The sequence below is a fragment of the Camellia sinensis genome, chromosome 3 (genome assembly GCF_055761805.1).
Source record: "Camellia sinensis isolate YWXY chromosome 3, ASM5576180v1, whole genome shotgun sequence".
NCBI classification, from domain to species: domain Eukaryota; kingdom Viridiplantae; phylum Streptophyta; class Magnoliopsida; order Ericales; family Theaceae; genus Camellia; species Camellia sinensis.
Window position 1 is genome coordinate 31,495,001 of NC_138963.1, and position 16,683 is coordinate 31,511,683.

The 16,683-nt window shown below is 34.2% G+C and overlaps 1 protein-coding gene across 2 annotated transcripts; it reads left to right on the forward strand.

Annotated features, from left to right (window-relative positions):
- The first annotated feature begins 5,363 nt into the window (after nucleotides 1-5,363).
- LOC114323973 (transducin family protein / WD-40 repeat family protein) lies at nucleotides 5,364-15,926 on the forward strand. Of its 2 annotated transcripts, none has more exons than XM_028271680.2 (12): nucleotides 5,364-5,660; nucleotides 7,019-7,234; nucleotides 7,363-8,484; nucleotides 9,301-9,423; nucleotides 10,603-10,784; nucleotides 10,882-11,113; nucleotides 11,294-11,503; nucleotides 12,472-12,600; nucleotides 13,277-13,345; nucleotides 13,659-13,781; nucleotides 15,143-15,193; nucleotides 15,309-15,926. In XM_028271680.2, exons 1-12 carry the CDS (start codon nucleotides 5,385-5,387, stop codon nucleotides 15,474-15,476), a joined length of 2,901 nt encoding a protein of 966 aa, XP_028127481.2. In that variant the 5' UTR covers nucleotides 5,364-5,384; the 3' UTR covers nucleotides 15,477-15,926. The 2 variants fall into 2 exon arrangements, 1 of the variants encoding a protein (XP_028127481.2); XR_014363719.1 differs by having other exon boundaries at nucleotides 5,370-5,660; nucleotides 13,628-13,781.
- The last annotated feature ends 757 nt before the right edge of the window (nucleotides 15,927-16,683 follow it).

Below are 16,683 nucleotides of genomic sequence, written 5' to 3' on the forward strand. Positions count from 1 at the left end.
GTCAGTACCTCCCCAAACAAATCTATAGAGAAGGCATTCCAAAACTCAAACTCTCTCATCATCTCTATCTTTTTCTCAACCTTTCTGCTCAAGGGAGGTAAAGTTTTGTCATTTACGTTTGTTTATGCCATGAATAGTGGATAAGAAATTGGAGAATATGAAAGCAAATGTTCAGATTATTGCATTCTTATTTCATTATTTGTTGATTTTGGCAAAAATATTACACATTGCTTTGTCATTTGTTCAGATTATGTGAATATATATTTTCTCCTTTGCTTTGTGGCTTCCATGGTTTTTAATATCATCTCAGAAATTGTTGTAACAAGTTATGGCTCCATGTTTTTAATCAATAGGTCATTATTTTACTACCTGTAAATGAGAAACTAGTATGTATTTATATTGCACACCATATGTTCGTTGTAATTTTTGTTAGAATAAAGATTGTAGATTGTATCCGATTATTTCTTGTATTAGTTCTTCTATCATATTTGACAAGAATATTCATTAATATCCAATTTACACATGCTGTTCAAGGACATCATCTTCAGAAATTGATTCAGAAATTGAAGTCTCCTCAAGGACATCATTTTCACACATGCTGTTCAATAATGTGCACTCTTGAACAACATATCCCTTCACACCACACATAAAGAAAATAGACACAAATAAATTTCCATATGGGGTGGTTTTTGTGGGATTGGTAAAATCAATTTTGTTAGTTCATGAATTACAATTTTGTTAGACCATAAAGCATCTCAGCTGCTGATTTAACTAATTCATTCTGTTCCTCTGTAAACATATCACCTACACCAGTCCAGCTAATCAAATTTCATTAAAAGGATTCAACTACAGAATGAATAATTAAAGACTATATACAGTAGTACTTTAAGTTCAAAGAAGATGCATCAAAATCTGTCAAAGAGATTGGATGCCTGGAAACGTCAAATCTGAGAAAAGCAGCCAGAGAACGATATATTTTTAAACCTTAGGTATAGCCCCATCAATGTATTAAAAAAGCCTTTAACCAACCATTCATGAGCTTTCATTGTCTCTTTTAAGAATAGGAAGTTAACAAACCCTATTTCTAGAGTTTCAATAAATTGCCAGGGCATTTCAACAAGGGAAAAAGGCCACTTGATGAGGGTATTTCTCTCTTTTAAATTTCATTGAAATGGCACACCCTTAATTTGAAGCATTTATAAAGCCTCAACTCCTCAAACATAATTCTGTTGCCATCACTCAATGAACTTTCTCGAAGTCTAGTAAAAGATTCTTTTACTTTTTAACAGTTCCTTGCACATTTGAAGCCCCATGTTGAAACCTTTGTATGTCAAATTAACTTAATGTAGTTATGTGTATAAAACAACACGCAAACTTAATCATTATTTAACGTTTTCTGGATAATATCTGATAATGTAAGAGGGAGGTTATGCACCCTAAAAAGGGTGAAAAGATTTCAATCCCATTTGGGTGGTTACAACAGAAGTGGCAGCTGCCTAGAGACATCTTTGCCTCCGTCTAGCTTTGTGTTTCATGTTTGTTATGACTTTCTTTTGTTGTTTCATGTCACTGTGTTGTGGTGTAGCTTGGCCTAATGGCTTTGATCTGTTTGATTAATGAAATAGTTGTGTTAGTGGCAGATGGCTCAAATCTGGACCTGCTTTAGATTGTCCCTATCCCCTTTGCCTGGAACAAAATATTGAGCACAAATTTTTGGCCCCCCCCACACACACACAACCAAAAAAAAGAGAAAAGCTTAAAACATGATCATAACACTAAAGAGCATACACTGTTCTACAGAACCATCAACTGCATCAGCCTGATCATTCCTGAATATGCCATTTTGTCCCATCAGAAGAGTGGCACTTGGTGAATGTGCTAAAACCTCCTCAAGTGCAGCCTTCCACTCATATAAATCCTCCAAATAAATCCATGACATTGTTATTCTTACAAGTGATTTAAATTCCTTCAATTGAGTTGTTGTTTCATGTTATAATTCTTCATAAGAACTCTGAGCATGTTTTGTGATAATTCACCAGTTAGAAATGCTTATGTCCATTTTGTAACGGCTTTGGGTAATGCTTGAAATCATGCTTATGTATTTTTTATACCTCTTCATTTCTAAACACTTCTTCATTTTGAATTTTTTTTATGTGTTTGAAATTAGATTTTTCTACTGCAATTTTATTGTACAGTAGCTTGGATATTAAATTTTAATTCTTATATATTATTCAATCATAGGTATGGATTCACAACAAGATGGTTACTTTACCAATCTTTTACAAGAAAGGCCCAACATTGATGAACGTTATCTAATGGAATCTCAATAATTGAATTAAAGCACTCAAGTCTTCGCCCAACAGTCTCAATTTACTGCTGAAATTGAATCTTTGTCGAAGAAACCTCAACGTGGAGGAAACTTCACAATTTAAGAAGACAAACTCCTTGTATCGGCTTGGCTTAATATTAGTTTAGATGCGGTACATGGGAATGAGCAAAAACGCTCTACCTATTGGCAAAAACGCTCGAAATGATAATTCTCTTATGAATCGATGGTCAACCATTCAGCTTGCCATGAATAAGTTTTGTGGGTGCTACGCCCAAATTAAATCATTGCCTCAAAATGGCATAAATGAGGATGACAAGGTATTGAATATTGTACATTTACAATTATTATTATTTGTGAAGTTGCTAAATATTATTTATTTATTTAACTTTCAGATGTGCAAGGCGAAAATAATGTACAAGGAACTCAAGAAATCTACATTCCAATTCGAACATTGTTGGATTATGTTAAGGGATCAACCAAAGTGGGTGGTATAGTCTGAGAAGAAAAAACAACCAAAAAGACCAAGAACAGGGACAACCTCTTCTCTTTGTACTCCGGATTCGATAAATCTAGGGGAAGACGATGTCTCACCTAATGATTTTGTAGACTTGGAGAGACCAACCGGTAGGAAGGCTGAAAAGAAGCGATTGAATAAACGAAAGAACAAAGAAAACGTACATTCAAGTATTACAAAAACTTTGGAGGATATCAAGCAAGACAAAAAGAAAATGATTGACAAGAAAATTGAAATGATTGACAAAGTGTATGTTCAAAAAGAAGTGGAACTTCGTATGATGCAAGAAAAGCATGAGATGGAACTTCAAAAGTATGAAATGGAACTTTTCAAAGAGGACGAAAGTGTTATTTTGATGGATCTCAGCGGCTTGCCGGAAATCCAACAAGAATTTTATCGTGCTCGGTAGATGGAAATCATTAAGAAAAGAAGAACGAATTAGAATTCATTCTTTCTTTGCTCTTTATGATATTTTGGCTTTTGTCTAGTACGCTAGAAACTTGGTATATGATATTGTGGCTTTTGCTTTTGGTTCTACTTTTGTCTAGGATAGATGTTGAACTCAGCAATGCTTTGGTGCACAATGTTAGTTGTCTAATCTGATGCTTTTTGTGCTGTGTTGTTCTACTGCTTTTTGTGCTATGTTGCTGTCATTTTTGGCATGTTTTCTAATCTGTTTTTGTTGCTATTTTGCTGGTGTTTTTGGGCTGTTTTGATGGCATTTTTGGGCTGTTTTGCTGCTGTTTAATGTAAGTACTAATATTTACTTGTTCTTAGATTTCGAATCCAAAAATAGGTTGTGGTTGAGACGGGGCAACAGCTATACTAATTGTTTAATAATTTTGATGAAGAGTTTTATGATGATCTCTACATTTTGAATACTGGTAAGTTTATGGATTAGTCAAAGAGCCACTCATCGAAAATCACCGAAGCTGAATTATTTTGTCACTATTTGGGGCAAGTTTTTATTTTTATTTTTTATTGTTTGATTAGTAATTACAAGCTTATAATGCTACATTTATATAAGGCATCAGTGTGGGATTTCTCTTTTCAAATGAGTTTTATTTATATAAAGCTTCTCTTTTCAAATGAGCTTTATATAAACTCTTTTCAAATGAGTTTTATTTATATAAAGCTTCTCTTTTCAAATGAGTTTTATTTATATAAAGCTCAGTGGTAGCTAAAGCATGGGTTTTATTGTTCATAATTTTACAAGGGCTGTAGATTTGTTAATATTTTTTAAAATATACATTGTCATGTAAATTTCCCTTATAACTTTCATGTTGAAAAAACTATCCATAATAGTGTCTCTATTTTAATAGATACCCTTGTGTGGAGCAAGCTCTTCAAAGGAATTTTTTTGAGTACCAAGTTTTACTAATGAGGTTTTAATGTTAATATTTAATATTTTAATATTTTAAAATTCTAAGAAATCATAATTTTACTATAAATATTGATATGTGATTTAGATTTAATGTTATATAATAATGAATCTCAATCATTCAATATTTTTTTTTTAAGATAAAATTTGAAAAAATATGACTGTTGTAAAAATTTGAAAAAATATGACCGTTGTAAAAATATGACTGTTACAAAAATATGACTGTTGAAAAAATATGACCATTTGAAAAAATACGACAGTAAAAAAATGTAACTTTTACAAAAATATAATTATATTTAGAAGAATGAAAAAAATAATAATTTGAAAGAAGTTAGTTTTTTTTTTTTTTTTTTAGATTAGAAAGAAGGCCGTTAAAGTATAAGAATATTTTAATAGAAGATAGCTAAAGTAGATAGCTTTGTTGGAATGTATATTAAAAAAATGACTAGCTAAAATAGTAAAGTAAAATTTTGAATAGCTATTTTAACTATCCTTAAAGCATCTCCAACCCTGAACCAAAGTTTTCATCAAATCTGAGTAAAAAAATAACTTTTTTCCTCAATCTGATACCGATTGCTTCAACGGGTTGATTTTTATCAAATTTTTATCAAATCTATGCCGGGATAACCGGTTGGTCGACCGGTTAAGCAAAATTTTTTTTTTTTGAACTTTTTGAACCTTTTAGCGGTCGACCGATTGGTCGATCGGCCGGTCCACCGGCTGGTCGACCGGTAAGGCAAAATTTTTTTTTTTTTTTCCCAACTGTTTGACATTTTTTTTTTGAACTGTTTGAACCTTTTGGTGGTCGACCGATTGGTCTCCCCCAACGGTCATGTACAGTGTTTTGATGAAATGTAGAGCCTGTCCTTATTTTGGTGAAACGTTTGGTGAAATCTCGATTTAATATCAATTTGGTGAAATCGTTGAAATATCAAAAAGTATTTTTTTTACCAAATTTTAAATTTAATGTCAGATTTGATTCAGGATTAGAGATGGTCTTACTGGAGATGCTCTAACATGCGGCGGTGTTCAAAACTAACTAATAACTTTTCGTACACCATAGAATGACATGGCCTCACTTTTTATTTTGATTGGTCAATAAACTTAAGTGGGACCAGACCCATAAAACCCTACACCACAATCAGAGAGGTTTATCATTTATGCAAAAGCGAAGCAGCAAGAGCTTCAGCACAGAGAGAGAGAGAATGGTGAAGTCCTACCTTCGGTACGAAGCTGCGGCGGCGTTCGGAGTGATCGCCTCCGTGGATTCGAACATCGCCTACGACAGCTCCGGCAAGCACCTCCTCTCCGCCGCCCTCGAGAAGGTCGGCGTCTGGCACGTCCGCCAAGGTGTCTGCACCAAAACCCTAGCCCCTTTCACTGCCTCTCGAGCCCCCCTCGCCGTCACCTCCATCGCTTCCTCTCCGTCCTCTCTGGTAATCTCTCTCTCTCTCTCTCTCTCTCATGCTCTATTTGTCTGCACTGACATACATATATGATGTGAGCTCGAAGAAGAACACAGTAAAAGAACTATAATTTGCAGAATTCAGAAGAAAATCAAAGTTTCACAACTCTGCCATGGAACTTCTCATTTATTGAAACAAGTGATTACCCAAAAAAAAAAAAAAAGATTACACACCTCTCTTTCTTTCCTTTTGGAGAATCTCCCAAAAAAATTAAATTTTTGGGGAATTTGCAATTCAGTGCATGTTTAAAGTTATAAACTTTTTCATGAATTTGTAAATATTTTGTGAAGGTATCACTAATTTTTCCTTAGTTTTACAAGTTTTTTTTTTAAAAATAAAATAAAATTTGACTTATTTTTGTGAATTGTTTGCGAAATTGGTTCAAAATTTTAAAATTTTCAGAATTGTCTAGTCAATATGGACCTATAAATAAAAATTGACTAAAAAGTTAAAATAAAATAAAAAAGTACAGAAAAACGAAATTAAAAAAAGCTGGCTTTTACAAGTTTTTTTGCCAAATGAAGCCAATTGTGAAAAAAAATCAAAACTCTGCCATGGAACTTCTGATTCAAAGAAAAATAAAAAAGTGATTACCAAATAAAATACATCAGATTACACCCCTTTTTACCTCTTCTTTATGAACTTCATAACCTAATATAACTTCCTGACAAACTCTTCTGAAAGTTTCAATCTCTATTTAACTGGTTATAGTTTCCTTCTCTTCTGCTTCACTTCCATTTGTATCATATAAATTGTGTGTTTGAAATAAAGACATTTGCAAACATACAATTATTCATAAACTTAATTTTCTTGCTGAGGAAACGGGAAGAATGAAATACTGTAATGTTTTGGCTTGGGATTGCCGTGCACACCCTTATTATTTTTGAGAAAATGGAAGGAAATAGATTAATGCTGCATCTTGGCTCATTTGACTGGTTTCGGATTAAATGTATTTTCTTTGGTTCTCATGTAATGTAGAAACTTGAGGTTTAATGGTTTTATTTTTTGTTGCAATTGTCCTACATTTTTTTTTTTCAGCTAGTAAATGGGAGTTGAAAGGTGAGGAATAGTCAATTTGCTAACAAATGGTGTAATAATTAAAGATCGTGAGAAAAAAAAAATCTGTGCATGCAAATGGACATATATATACACATCTATATACTTTGTTTTGTAAATGTTTTACCTTTTTTCTTTTTTTTTTTTTTTTTTTTTTTTTTCTCTCAAATGCAAATTAAGAATTCGAACAGCAGCATGAGAAATGAGAATGTTATCCCATTGTTAGAGCTCCAAATTTAGAGCTATGAATCATTGCTCTTTTAATATTGTAGATAGCAAGTGGGTATGCTGATGGCAGTATAAGAATTTGGCATTTTGAGAAAGGAACGTGCGAAATCACATTGAATGGACATAAAGGGGCAGTGACTGCCCTTCGATACAACAAGCTTGGATCTTTGCTTGCATCTGGAAGCAAAGACAATGATGTCATTCTGTGGGATGTGGTTGGTGAGTCTGGGCTTTTTCGCCTTAGAGGGCATCGTGATCAGGTTTCTATTCGAAATTTTTACTAAAGCCTGCAATTTTAATCTGAGCCAGAGTAGTGTACCACCACCTTTAATCTCCAACATATTATTTATTTATTTATTATTATTATTTTTTGGATTGTTTGTTGTAGGTAACTGATGTTGTTTTCTTGGATTCTGGTAAAAAACTTGTAAGTTCCTCCAAGGATAAATTCTTGAGGGTTTGGGATCTTGAAACCCAGCATTGTATGCAAATCATTAGTGGCCATCACAGTGAAATTTGGTCTGTAGACGCCGATCCTGAGGAGAGATATCTGGTCAGTGGGTCAGCAGACCCGCAGCTTAGGTTTTATACAGTAAAGCATGAGCTGGTAGATGGAAAATCCGTATCTAATATAAGTGGAACAGAAGCTGCGAACAATACAGATACGTCCACTCAAAGCAAATGGGAAGTCCTGACGCAGTTTGGTGAAATTCAGCGGCAGAGCAAGGATAGAGTTGCCACTGTGAGGTTCAATACGTCTGGAAATCTCCTGGCTTGTCAAGTTGCAGGGAAGACAGTAGAGATACTCCGAGTATTGGATGAGGCTGAGTCAAAGCGTAAAGCAAAAAGGAGAGTTAACAGGAAGAAGGAGAAGAAATCTACAAAAGGGGCAGTTGATGTAACAGAAAATGGAGATGCACATCATGGAGCAGGAGAACAAGGAAACAATCCTGTTGTTACAGTCCCTGATGTTTTTAAGCTTCATCAGATTATACGAGCTAGCAAGAAGATATGTTCTATTACTTTTAGTCCTATCACTCCCAAGAACTCAATTTCCACTTTAGCATTGTCTTTGAACAATAATTTATTGGAATTTTATTCCATTGAAAGTAGTTCAACCACAAAAACCACTGCTATTGAACTCCAGGGACATCGTTCTGATGTCAGAAGTGTTACGCTTAGTTCAGATAATACTCTTTTAATGTCAACTAGCCATAGTGCAGTGAAGATATGGAATCCAAGTACTGGTTCTTGTCTCCGAACTATTGATTCAGGGTATGGGCTGTGTGGTTTATTTGTTCCTGGTAACAAGTATGCAGTTGTTGGTACAAAAGCTGGGACTCTAGAAATTATTGATGTTGGTAGTGGTACTTGTGTGGAAGTAGTGGAAGCTCATGGTGGCTCCGTCCAATCAATTGTGGCTGTTCCAGATGGAAATGGTTTTGTAACTGGGAGTACTGATCATGATGTTAAGTTCTGGGAGTACCAAACTTCGCAAAAACCTGGTGAAGTGTGTTCTTTATACTCTTTCTCTCTGCCTGTTTGTGTGTTGTTAAAGACTTGAACTATTCATCATACCATGGAATGATGATGACTTCACTTTGTTTTTTTTTGAAAAATGTGCTGTTTCTTGGACAAGTTTTACTTTTCTAGCTCTGTTTCCTAATATTCATGGAGAGTATTAATTGTACATGAGCTTTCTATTTGTTTTGTTGAGCACTTTTCTTTTCAAATTACTGTTTTTGGTAGAGTTCTCTCACCTTGAGAAGCCTTGTTGTATAGGAAACTTCTATCACCATATTATACCATGAACTAATTGTTCTTGTACATTGTACTTTGGGATCAAAATAAACTTTGTTAGTATACACTGGCTGCAAATTATGCCAAAGATTAGGTCTGTACCTAATTTACCCCTCCCAAACCCCCATCTAATAGGGACTAATGTAGACATACTTTTTTAAACCCTGCATCTGCAGATTGCTTTTGAGCCAAGTTCACTGAAATTTATGGATAATATCGATTTGACTCCTGTCTTGCTACTTCAAATAATTGAGTTCCTTCAAGTATTCAACATAGTTGGAATATTTTTATAGTTTTGCTTTTGAATAGACAGTATAGGCATCAACTGGATGCATTTATGTTAAGTTTGCATATCTCTTTAGTCTGCTTCTCCCCCTCTTTCTATACATCTTCCTAGCACAATATGTGTTGGGCTATTATGGCTGTTCAAATCTGATTAATGTTTTTGACGTCTTTAGATTGCTAAATAGTGAAAGTTTCACATTTGTTATTTTGGTAATGATAAGTTGGTTTGGTCTGGTTACAGGTTTCTAAGCTTCTAACAGTCTCTCATGCATGGAATATGAAAATGAATGACGACGTTCTAGTGGTTGCTGTTAGCCCTGATTCAAAATATATTGCTGTTGCTCTGTTAGATTGTACTGTGAAGGTGAGATTAACTTCTCTAAATGTTTTCTGATTAGAATACTCTGTTGAGTTTTTTCATTTCTGCTGAATGTTATTTCTTTATTCTTTCATTTCTGCTGGTTATCTTTGTTTCTATTATTATTTTATTTACATTGTTTAGCAATAGATAAATGAGGTACTATTTCCTTTGTTAATTTAAAATTCTTTAGAATATGATCTGTATGAAGTCTTCTCTTTGTCTAATTTCATGTGTGTAGCATAGTAGTGCTGTAACCATCAGTTTCAGCTACTCTATTAACTCGTGGATTGAAGTTTCATGATTAGAGTTGTTGAATATTTGAGTTGAACAGTAAAATTTAGAGTTCCCAGATTTTCTTCTGGGAGCACTACATTTATTTAGGGCACTTTTTTAGGTCATTAGCTTTGTTTTATAACATAGAATAGGCAAAAGGTCCAACTTTTTGAGAAGGCACATAAAAAGTACTAAGTAAATACTGAAGTGTAGGATTCCATGGAAGCACAAATACTTTAGGATTCCAGATCTTAGTGATCTCATAACAATTCCATTGGGAAAGATGGAATTTTTTTTCCTGAGATCTTGATTCTTTTTATTTTTCAATTCTAGACTGCAGGATAGTAAGACATCCTGATCCAAAGTGAGTTACTAAAATCCATGTTTGCACATTGAAATGGAAGAGTGCACATTAAGGTGGATTAGCACTAAACATCTTCCTGCAGTTGAACTGAATGTACCACAACATTCGAATCATGTTTAGATAATTAAATGACAGGGCTACAGTGAATATAGAAAAGAAAGTATAATTTAATGGTGAGGGATAATAGCATAGTGCTGTAATTAAATGCATATTTTTTGAATGGTAGTTCCTGTTTGTTTTTGGATCCATGCTGTTGGGATGATTCACTGGAATTAGCTGATTGATTTAATGTTACTGGATAACCTTGATTAATGTAAGTTGTATATTTCTGCTAACAATGAAGAAACTCAGATTCTAGGATTCTGTGACTTAAATTTGGGTCATGGAGCAATGATTTGCTATCTTTCTTGATGTTTTAGCTCCTTTTTCTTGTAGCTTCTGTCACAAATCTGAATTGGTGTCAGTTGCGATTTACTAGCCTGTCAATATGATTTTGAAGGCTTTCAATTGTCTCTAATATATGCATTTATGTGAAACCATTTCAGGTCTTCTTTATGGATTCACTCAAATTTTTTCTTTCACTATATGGTCACAAGCTGCCTGTGCTGTGTATGGATATTTCATCAGATGGAGATTTGATGGTCACTGGCTCAGCAGACAAAAATTTGAAGATTTGGGGTTTGGATTTTGGAGACTGTCATAAATCCATTTTTGCTCATGCTGATAGGTGCTTAACTTAAAAAATAAATAACTATCATATTTTTGTAATGGATAGTGTTGAGAAAGTTTTAATAAGTTATACTCATGGGCTTTCTTCTGGGCAGTGTTATGGCAGTGGAATTTGTGCGCAACACCCATTACCTGTTTAGTGTCGGGAAAGATCGCCTTGTGAAGTACTGGGATGCTGACAAGTTTGAGTTGCTGTTAACTCTTGAAGGTCATCATGCTGAAATTTGGTGTCTTTCAGTCAGCAGCCGTGGTGATTTTGTTGTCACAGGATCTCATGACCGATCAATACGGCGCTGGGATCGCACTGAAGAACCATTTTTCATTGAGGTATTGCTTTCTTGTTTCTGCTATGATGCTAAATTAATTGAACCAAAATGCTATGGACCTATGGTCAACTTATTTCTCATATAGTTAGTTCTCATGTTGGTTTTCTTAATTAAGTTGAAATTTGGAGCTACATTATCATTATAATCCTCCCAAAAATAATGTGCTATTGTGAATTTGCAGGAAGAGAAAGAAAAAAGGTTGGAAGAGATGTTCGAGTCTGACCTTGACAACACATTTGAAAACAGGTATGCACATAAAGAAGAAATTCCAGAGGAAGGAGCTGTGGCCTTAGCTGGGAAGAAAACCAAAGAAACCCTAACTGCAACTGACTCAATTATTGAAGCATTAGACATGGCAGAGGCAGAATTGAAGCGTATTACTGAGCATGAGGTGCGGAATTGTTTCTCCATTGTCATTTTGTATTAACTAATTTGATATATCTATGACTATGATCATAAAATACTTGTAGGGTGGTTTTGCATATCTATTTAATGTATAATTGGCATAGCAATGTCAGGTCTTATTTTGCATGCCAAAAATTCTCTCTTAAATTTTATGTGTCCATTGTGTAAAGGTTTTGTGCTTCGTGCCTGACAAGTTTGTACTGCTTTCCTATTTGTTAGGGATTCACCTGGCTAGATCCTCTTAGTAGTAGCTCGGTTGGAGGCAGGAGAGATAAACCAACGAATAAAATTTTATTTCAAGAAGAAAGCAAGAGAAATTATTTTAGATGTTGTTTTGTATACCCTTCTTGACAAAAATCCAGTGGTGTAAATATCAAGGCTTTTGGTAAACTATATGACACATTGTAGTTACATTGATCCAGAAGATATTGTAAATGTTAATTAAACTTCGTGGTAATAAACAGAAAACAGCTAACACTGCTGGTTAATTAGTGGGTGCTAGAAGGGTGACTTCTTTATTATGAAGCGGCTTAAACTATCAGATATCTTCCTAAACATTTAGAATACTCTGAACAGACTATTATGCCAACAATCAATAAGCTGCTTCTTGATCTCACAACTGATCCTGTTTGGTTTTACATTTTATACTTGTAGAGACTTTGTGACCATGGGTACCTTGCACTATCTTGTTACCTCAAATGTTCTACCTCATTTGACTTGTAAGAAGAGGTACAATTGTCACGAGACAGAAGATATTGAAGACCTGACATGACTATGGTGAATAGTAATTAACCTAGTGTGGTGTTCAGAGTTTTAAGGATTGCTTTTGATTTAGAACTTTGAAATAGGCAACTAACATGGAAAATGAGACTTGGAATTTTATCTTAGCTATTCTTATTAAAGTGATACTTCAAAAAAAAAAATTAGTGTGTTAATATGTTATGCAATTTTCAGGAGGAGAAGTCGAGAGGAAAAGTTGCAGGTTTTCAACCAAATATTCTTATGCTTGGGTTCTCTCCATCTGACTTCATTCTTCGTGCACTTTCAAATGTTCATACGAATGATATGGAGCAAACATTACTGGTAAGTATGTGGTGTAGTGGTGTTGAAGTCAGCAAGACATTTTTTTGTATTGGGTAGAATTATGTTTGCAATTAGGTATTGAAGAGAATTTCACGACAAATGTTGACTCTGCATGAACTTTCAAAATTGATTTGCTTTGACATTCTACATTCTAAACTAACTTGTCCCGGTTGGACAGATTAATTGAGAGGTTATTGACTCATCTTGATCTGGGCAATTTGAACAAGTTTGGTGCATTGCTTTTAAGGATTGATAAGTAAACCCCTGCATTGGAGATACATCTGTTCCTTATCACTGTTGCAATCTCAATCTGGATCTTTCTCAAAATTGATATTTGAATTGTTTCCCTCACTTTAGTCGTTCTTATTTATTCACATTGTTAGAGAGTGGGAGCTCTTTTGTTAAAATCTTTTTGTTTTGGTTAATCTATTTTTGTTGCTAATTGAAATTGAAAAAATGTAGTCCATTTCACTGCTTTTTTCCTCAAATTCAACAGCTGTGCAAAATTTTTAAATTGACCCTGTTAAGTAGGCTTACTATTAGCCATTTTCTTTACAGCAGAATTCTAGATAACATCCTTTGATAAATCCTGAAAGGGTTAGTAATTCCTTGATTCCATTTTGGATTGTGGACATGGATGGGCTTGCTTTCTAAACAAGGAATGTTTACCTTGCAGGCATTGCCATTCTCGGATGCTTTGAAGCTTTTGTCTTACTTGAAGCATTGGGCCTTCATCCCAGATAAGGTTAGACTATGTGCACTTGTTGACGTAGAAAGTAGTGGCATGAATACGAATGCATGCATCTCTTTTGCTAGTGTTTGTTACAGAAATAAGCTCTCATTTAAACATCAACTCATCATATACCATATAATTTTTTTAACTTTCTTACTGGTTGTCCATATCCCATCAACATTTCATCATCTATTTATTAGCTGATGCAAATGGGTACAGGTGACAAGTAAGTGCATCAAGGCTATTATTTCTTGAGAACTTAATGAAATATTGAAATTTGTTGTCAATTGTCAGTACGATCTTGTTCCTTGCATTACACGTGCAGGTGGAACTTGTCTGTAGGGTTACTACAGTGCTACTGCAGTTGCATCATAACCAGCTGACTACTACTGTGGCTGCTAGACCTGTTTTGACTGTTCTCAAAGATGTTCTTCAGGCAAGAGTCAAGGTAATCCTATGGGTCAGCTCATTAATTTGTTTTAATGTGAAGGCATTATTCACGTGTATGTATGCATGGATATTTGGTGAATGTTCTAGCTCTATCTTATGTTTCAAGGATTTGGGTGTGATGTTTGGTGTGAGTATGTGTCTAAGTGTTGGATTTATCTAATTCTTATGTCCATGGACATGGTTAGATTTCATAATTCTCAAATATTTCTTTTTTGGGTGAAATGGTGTATATAAACTAACATTTATTTATTTATTTATTTTTGTGTGGATAAAATGAGAGTTGTGCATTGTTATATAATGAAATTGATTACTTAGGCTTGTCCAGCTAAGCTTGTTGGACTTCTATCCCGTACTTTTACTCTAGTGTAGAGTGTGTGACATGGGAATATCACAAATTTAGAAGAGTCCATTTAACAAATGCTCTAACCAATATTAGCTTTGGAAAAAAATAGAAAGGAAAAAAAGAAACTTCTCACCTTTTCTGGTAGTCTGGCCCATAGCCCAATGGCGGAACCTCTTGGCCCTTCCCCATCCAAAACCCGAAGAAGTGTCCTACTTCAGTTTATTTTCTTGTTTTTCAATTGGATCCCTAATCTTTGAGTTGAGGTAGGTCCTCATCATAAAAAGTCCAATTCACAATTGCAAAGTTTCAGTGTCTTGCTCATTCAAATGCAATGAATATAGGGATAAAGACTAATAGGACAAAATCTGATCAATTCAATAATATGTCAAATGTAGCAAACTTAAAACATATCAAATGTAGCATTTTTAAATATTTTCTGCAAATTACGGCATGCAGTGAAAGTTCATATGTTCACATAATACTGTATTGCATGTCTTATAGTAATGTTTCAATTCAAGTTGGTTGTTCCCTATGGCACACAAGCCTGTGCAACCGTCCAAAGGATCACCTCTTCTGGAAGTAGCCAGTGCTTTTACAGTAGCCCTGTAAAAATTTATATTTAATCATTTTGAAATAGAATAGTTTATCAGTCATCCCTCAATGAAATAGTAGTTGCGGTTCATTTTTCGAAGAGCTTTGAATTATTGATTGTTGGCTTCATTATGTCGATATGTTTTGTCCTATTTTGTTGTCTAATGTCCTCTACATGTTTGCATCGAACTTCCCTGTACTGCTTTGTTCTTGTTTTGTTCGTTAATCTCATTATTAAAAATGTTAAGATAAAAAGGACTTTAAGTGGCTATTTGATGGACACCCCGATTGACTGTTTGAGAAGATTTTGAACCTTACTCTTTGACTTATATTAGTTTCACACAGTTAGGTAACATTTGCTGCAGTAAAAGTAAAAGTGAAAATCTTCAATTCTTTGGCTTACTATATGTATGAATTTGCTTCAGGAATGCAAAGACACTATTGGTTTCAACCTTGCAGCAATGGATCATATCAAGGTGTGCATATTTATCAGTCATATTTTTCGCAATTGTTTTATCAGTTATATTTTGGGCAATTGTTTGTATCAATTGGGAGAAATCTAAGACCCAGTACTTTTGTCTGATATCTCAGCAATTGATGGCTTTAAAGTCAGATGCACTCTTTCAAGATGCAAAAGTAAAGTTGCTCGAAATACGGACCCGGCATTCACGACATGTCGAAGCAAGCACAGAGACTAAAGATGGAAGGAGAAAAAAGAAGAAACAAAAGAAGTCTGATGATGGGCATGTTTGGTCTTAACTTGACGTAGTGACAGTTTTAAGAAGTGAAATGACTCAATACTCTTGGAAATGCGTAGTGTAAAACCACCGTTGTCAAGAAGTGACACCACCAAACTTACCCTTCTTTGACGTGATCACAGATGATCGGAAGCTTTGCTATTAAGCAAGTGTTGAGGAAAGGTTTACATTTTTTGTGCTTGGGGGGAAAGAAAAAGGTTTTTTTTTATTCTCTACTCAAACATCAAGTTTTGATCTCTTCTATATTTATTAATCAGGTATATTTAGCTCTTGAGAATAGGATCAAGTTTATCCTCTTACGATTTTCTGGCATGATTTTAGCTTGTAATGTATTTGATAGCCAAGTTGGAAAAAATTTACATATGCTTATGAGCACGGTTAATTTGATAATTTATCTTTGATGCTGTAGACGCATGTATGGAAATTTTGAATTAAGTGTCCGTACTTTGAAGGTGCTGTGTTTTTGGATTCTTTGCCCCTATCATTTCGGTGAAATTTAAGAGTAGCTAGCTTTTTGAACTCTTTCAACAGTAAATGCTTTTAATTACTGTCAATAGGGGTTTTAGAACGTGTTGATGACATTTTACACTTGTTAGACTATTTCCAACGTTTCTTTCATCAAACTTAAATTTGATGAAAAACTGATCAAAATGTTGCTCTAACTCTGTCATCAGTTTAATATCTTTAAAACTTTTCATTAAATTGAGTATGTTTGAAACTTTTCATCAAATTACTGAAGATAGCCATTAGTGTAAGAACATTGGACCATCAGCCGGTTATCTTCCAAACATTTACTTCTTTGCAATTTACACTTGACTAGTCGACCGTCCGGTCATTTGTTTGGTCAATTGATTATTTGATGAAATATCAAAATTTGATTATCTGATGAAATATCAAAATTTTCTGTTGAAGCGTGTAATATCAAATAGAGTTTTTACTTAAATTTTTATTCAAATTTAATGAAATAAATGACTAAATGTTAGAAATGTTTTTAGTCATGCATTTGTTACTTGGTGATTTGTGTGACTAAACCTTGAAGGAAATATTTTTGTGAGTGAAACTATTATATGCCTCTCTGTTCTCTTTTTTCTAAAGTGGAATGTTTACATTAAAATAATTTGATATCCTATTGTTGAATAGGTTGCGTCTTTCTTTTTGAAAATTTTATTTGGAAGGAAGCTAAAAATGCATTTCACAATATGAAATAT

Excerpts from the sequence above, each read along its gene's own strand:
- LOC114323973 (XM_028271680.2), top strand. The coding sequence starts at position 5,385 with ATGCAAAAGCGAAGCAGCAAGAGCTTCAGCACAGAGAGAGAGAGAATG. Across the intron at positions 12,601-13,276 it reads ATATGGAGCAAACATTACTG|GCATTGCCATTCTCGGATGC; the intron begins GTAAGTATGTGG and ends TTTACCTTGCAG. Across the intron at positions 13,346-13,658 it reads GGGCCTTCATCCCAGATAAG|GTGGAACTTGTCTGTAGGGT; the intron begins GTTAGACTATGT and ends TTACACGTGCAG.